This window comes from Camellia sinensis, chromosome 13, assembly GCF_055761805.1.
Source record: "Camellia sinensis isolate YWXY chromosome 13, ASM5576180v1, whole genome shotgun sequence".
In the NCBI taxonomy this organism is placed as follows: domain Eukaryota; kingdom Viridiplantae; phylum Streptophyta; class Magnoliopsida; order Ericales; family Theaceae; genus Camellia; species Camellia sinensis.
The window spans coordinates 152,151,190-152,154,626 of record NC_138973.1 but is presented as its reverse complement, the minus strand read 5'-3'; the positions used below and the strand labels follow the sequence as shown (position 1 = coordinate 152,154,626).

Sequence of the window (3,437 nt, the reverse complement as noted above, 5' to 3'; positions counted from 1 at the left end):
AGATAGTGAACACGCAGCCCACAATTAAACTGAAAGTTGAACACGCAGCCCAAAATTCAAATTCTCTGAACACGCAGCCCAGGTAGATAGATTTTCTGACAGCTTATACATCACACCTTGAACATACAACTCACGCATTCTGCTGGCACGCAGCCTATTTGTTTTATTGGCACATAGCCCAAATTTCTGTTGGCATACAACTCATTCATTTCATTGGCACACAGCCCATTCACTTTATACTGACGTATGTATTCATTCTGAATGCAGGGTGGTTCCCGCAGTGTGCGAGGATATGGTTCTACCATGGCACGAGATTGGTATGCAGAGCTCCCGGAGGGCGTCAGGGATTTGGTAGACTTGGCAGGGTTTGGGCCTTTCTGCACTGGGTTGTCACGCTGTCCTGCCAGGAGGACCTTGATGGCAGCTTTGGTAGAGAGATGGTGGGACACCACTAATTCCTTTCATTTCTCTGCTACCGGGGACATGACTATGACCCCTTTTGATTTTGCTGTATTGACCGGCCTTGATGTCGGAGGTTGGGCCATCCCGTACGATGAGGATATGGGCGAGTGGGAGGCCGCCTGGATGTATTTGTTGGGGGCTCGCCCACCTGTTGACAGGGTCTCTGGGAGAGTCCACTATACTTGGTTTTCCTCCCATTTCCGGCGGGCTGAGATGATGCCCGAGACTCCTGAGGAGACAGAGCAGTATGCTCGTGGCTTCCTGATGTTCCTCTTCGGGACTACCCTGTTTGCCGACAGAGGGAACACCATTGGGCTATATTTGTTGAGCGCTCTAGTCGACCTATCACAGGTCAGTAGATATGATTGGGGTGGCGCTGGCCTGGCTACCCTCTACTTTTACATGAGCGCGACCTCCCGCGGGCGGGGCGATTTGCTTGGTGGCTACTGGAGAGCTTGGGAGGTATTTTCTGTCCCCCTGATTTACATTTCTGCTCTTCATTACTTGTACATTGCACATACAGCACACTTTTACAGTCTGCATTTTGCTCTCATCATTTCGTACTTACATTCTGCACTGCTCTTCTCAGCTATGGGCTTATGTATACTTCCCATCGTTAGCCCCAGTGCTGGAGGTGGTGGGGATCCCTGTGACCCCATATTCATTGATATTTGAGGGCCCGCACCGGGCGAGGCCTCGAGAGACCCTGGTTCGCCTGCGACAGTACTTCGACACTGTGCGACACTCAGAGGTACTTCGGAAGTTTCAGTCCTTTTCATTTTCATCTTTGACTTGCTCTGTATATCCTCGTTTTCTGATTGGTTTATACATTTATCATCCGCAGATTACTTGGCAGCCTTGGGCACCCTTGGGTGATGATCTCTTACTTCAGTATACCGGAGCATCAGGCATCTCCCGGTATAGGGTCCTGCTTGAAGGGCCAGTCGGCAGAGTCTGGTTCCTGGGGGAGCGCTTTCTGTGCCAGGTACGGGGGTATCTTTCCCAGGATGTTCCCGCGGTACCTCCGGCTAGTATGCGGACCGCTGACAGGCTCTCTTACTCGGAGGTAGTCGGCGCCATGCTAGGCAGCGATGCTTTGTTATATGTTGCGGAGGGGGACTACGCCACCTATCGTCACATATATTTGATGCCTCCATTGACAGAGGCTCGTATTCCGATGATGAGACCTGCCGGTATGTCATCCTCGGATCAGGCTCAGGCTCGGGCTACAGACATCCCTTCTTCTAGCAGGGCTGGCGCATCTAGAGGTGGGAGTAGACCGTTTCCTCCGAACCCGTCGATTCATCCTCATCTGGGATGGCCAGATATGCCTACTGAGTTGATGGCGTGGCAGTATGGGACTAGCTCTCCGATTCCAGTTCCACTAGAGCCTCGGATGCCCAGTGATCGATATGCCATTGATCCGGACTCACCGCCGGTACGCTCCACTTTCGTCATTCATCATTTCAGATGTTTAGATACTCATTTGTTCACTGATGATTATGAAATCATTTTTGCAGCCATCGCGAGGGTACATGGAGGAGATGGTTGAGCTGGTGGCCACACTCGAGGGCATGGTCCTACGCAGGGAGGCACAGTTGTCTGTTGCGGGCATTCAGGTACCCTTCAGTTTTTCCTGGCATTTATCATACTTCTGATGACATGCTGATTTCTACTGCATTGATAGACTACTTGTGTAGAGCACATCTGACACACACCTCACTTGTACACTGTATTTACACGCACCCACTTCATGTAGCTTTTGCTCGTATCTGTATCCGATGTACATATTTGGACTGATGTATTTGATTTAAACTCCTTGTTTTCAGATGCCTACATGGTCCGGTCAGCCGCAGGCCAGGCCACCTGGGCCTCATTGGGGAGCTGGGCCATCCGGGCCTTATCAGGGAGCTGGGCCATCCGGGCCTTATCAGGGGGAGGGGCCATCTCGGCCTTCCCGAGGAGCCGGGCCATCTAGGCCTTATCGAGGAGCTCGAGGAGGACCGGTCCGCAGGCGCAGGGCTCATGTCGTGGAGGTGGAGCCTGATGAGGAGGAGGAGGAGGAGGAGGAGGCTACCGACCGCCAGTTCGAGACATCTGTTGAGGAGGGAGGCTCCGGTTTTGGCTCGGGGAACAGAGGCGAGGCTGAGGAGGATCTTGAGGATGACAGCTCCGACTCTGATGATGGTGTGGAGGTTGTCCCGCAAAAGAGGACTAGGCGTGCTTCTCGTTCCCGTTCTCGAGGATTTTGATGCTGCTATTTCCATGCTTTATTTTTCTTTTTACTAGTAGTTTGTAGCACTTTGCACATTGTTAGGCAGTTTTATTTTTGTAAAACCTGTACCTTTATTTGTTGTAAAGCATGATGAAATGAAATAGCTTTTGGAAAAGTGTTTGTATTTTTAGCATCGTATCGCATCAATTGTTTTGCACAAGAAATGAAATTGAATGGTAATGCGCATTGTAATCACCAAATCAGGTAGTGAACCGACGCAACAAACTAAACAACCCAACTTACTAAGATATAACAGAACCTTTAGCAAGTTTACAACTCGATAAGAAAAAAGCAACAATGCAAACAAACAAGACTTTAACAGAATTTGCTTAAACAGAGAGCAAGGACTCAAAACACAAAACACGTCCGCTCGACAAACAACTCGATAAGCAAAGTACAACAACTCGATAAGCAAAACTCAACAACAAAAGGTGTACTTCTGACGATCTGGGCATCGGAACGCGTCTGAAATGAAGGCCTTCGGCTCTCCTGTTGTATGGTAATGTTTGGAGTTCTCCTTCGAAGAGCAAAACAGGGCCGAGAAGACACACTGCAACATTGCCAGCCATCCCTGGGAGCTGGCCGGCCAGAGATATGCCACGGCATGGAGGACTAGAGAGTTTCTGGCCCCTGCTTCAACCTTCAGTTGCACTTTGTTAGATGAATGTGTGGATTGGCTCAAAGAGGAGGTACAAATTGG

The 3,437-nt window shown here is 50.0% G+C and overlaps 1 protein-coding gene across 1 annotated transcript; it reads left to right on the top strand.

Moving 5' to 3' along the window:
• The first annotated feature begins 1,324 nt into the window (after positions 1–1,324).
• LOC145806070 (uncharacterized) lies at positions 1,325–2,865 on the top strand. Its single transcript, XM_082901727.1, has 3 exons — positions 1,325–1,900; positions 1,983–2,081; positions 2,292–2,865. The coding sequence occupies exons 1-3, from the start codon at positions 1,496–1,498 to the stop codon at positions 2,712–2,714; spliced, it is 927 nt and encodes a 308-aa protein (XP_082757853.1). The 5' UTR covers positions 1,325–1,495; the 3' UTR covers positions 2,715–2,865.
• Positions 2,866–3,437: the final 572 nt, after the last annotated feature.

What these genes read in the sequence shown, in the direction of transcription:
- LOC145806070 (XM_082901727.1), top strand. Translation starts at nt 1,496, where the DNA reads ATGCGGACCGCTGACAGGCTCTCTTACTCGGAGGTAGTCGGCGCCATG. An exon ending in TTGATCCGGACTCACCGCCG is followed by an intron (nt 1,901 to 1,982) that starts GTACGCTCCACT and finishes TCATTTTTGCAG; the next exon opens with CCATCGCGAGGGTACATGGA. An exon ending in TGTCTGTTGCGGGCATTCAG is followed by an intron (nt 2,082 to 2,291) that starts GTACCCTTCAGT and finishes CCTTGTTTTCAG; the next exon opens with ATGCCTACATGGTCCGGTCA.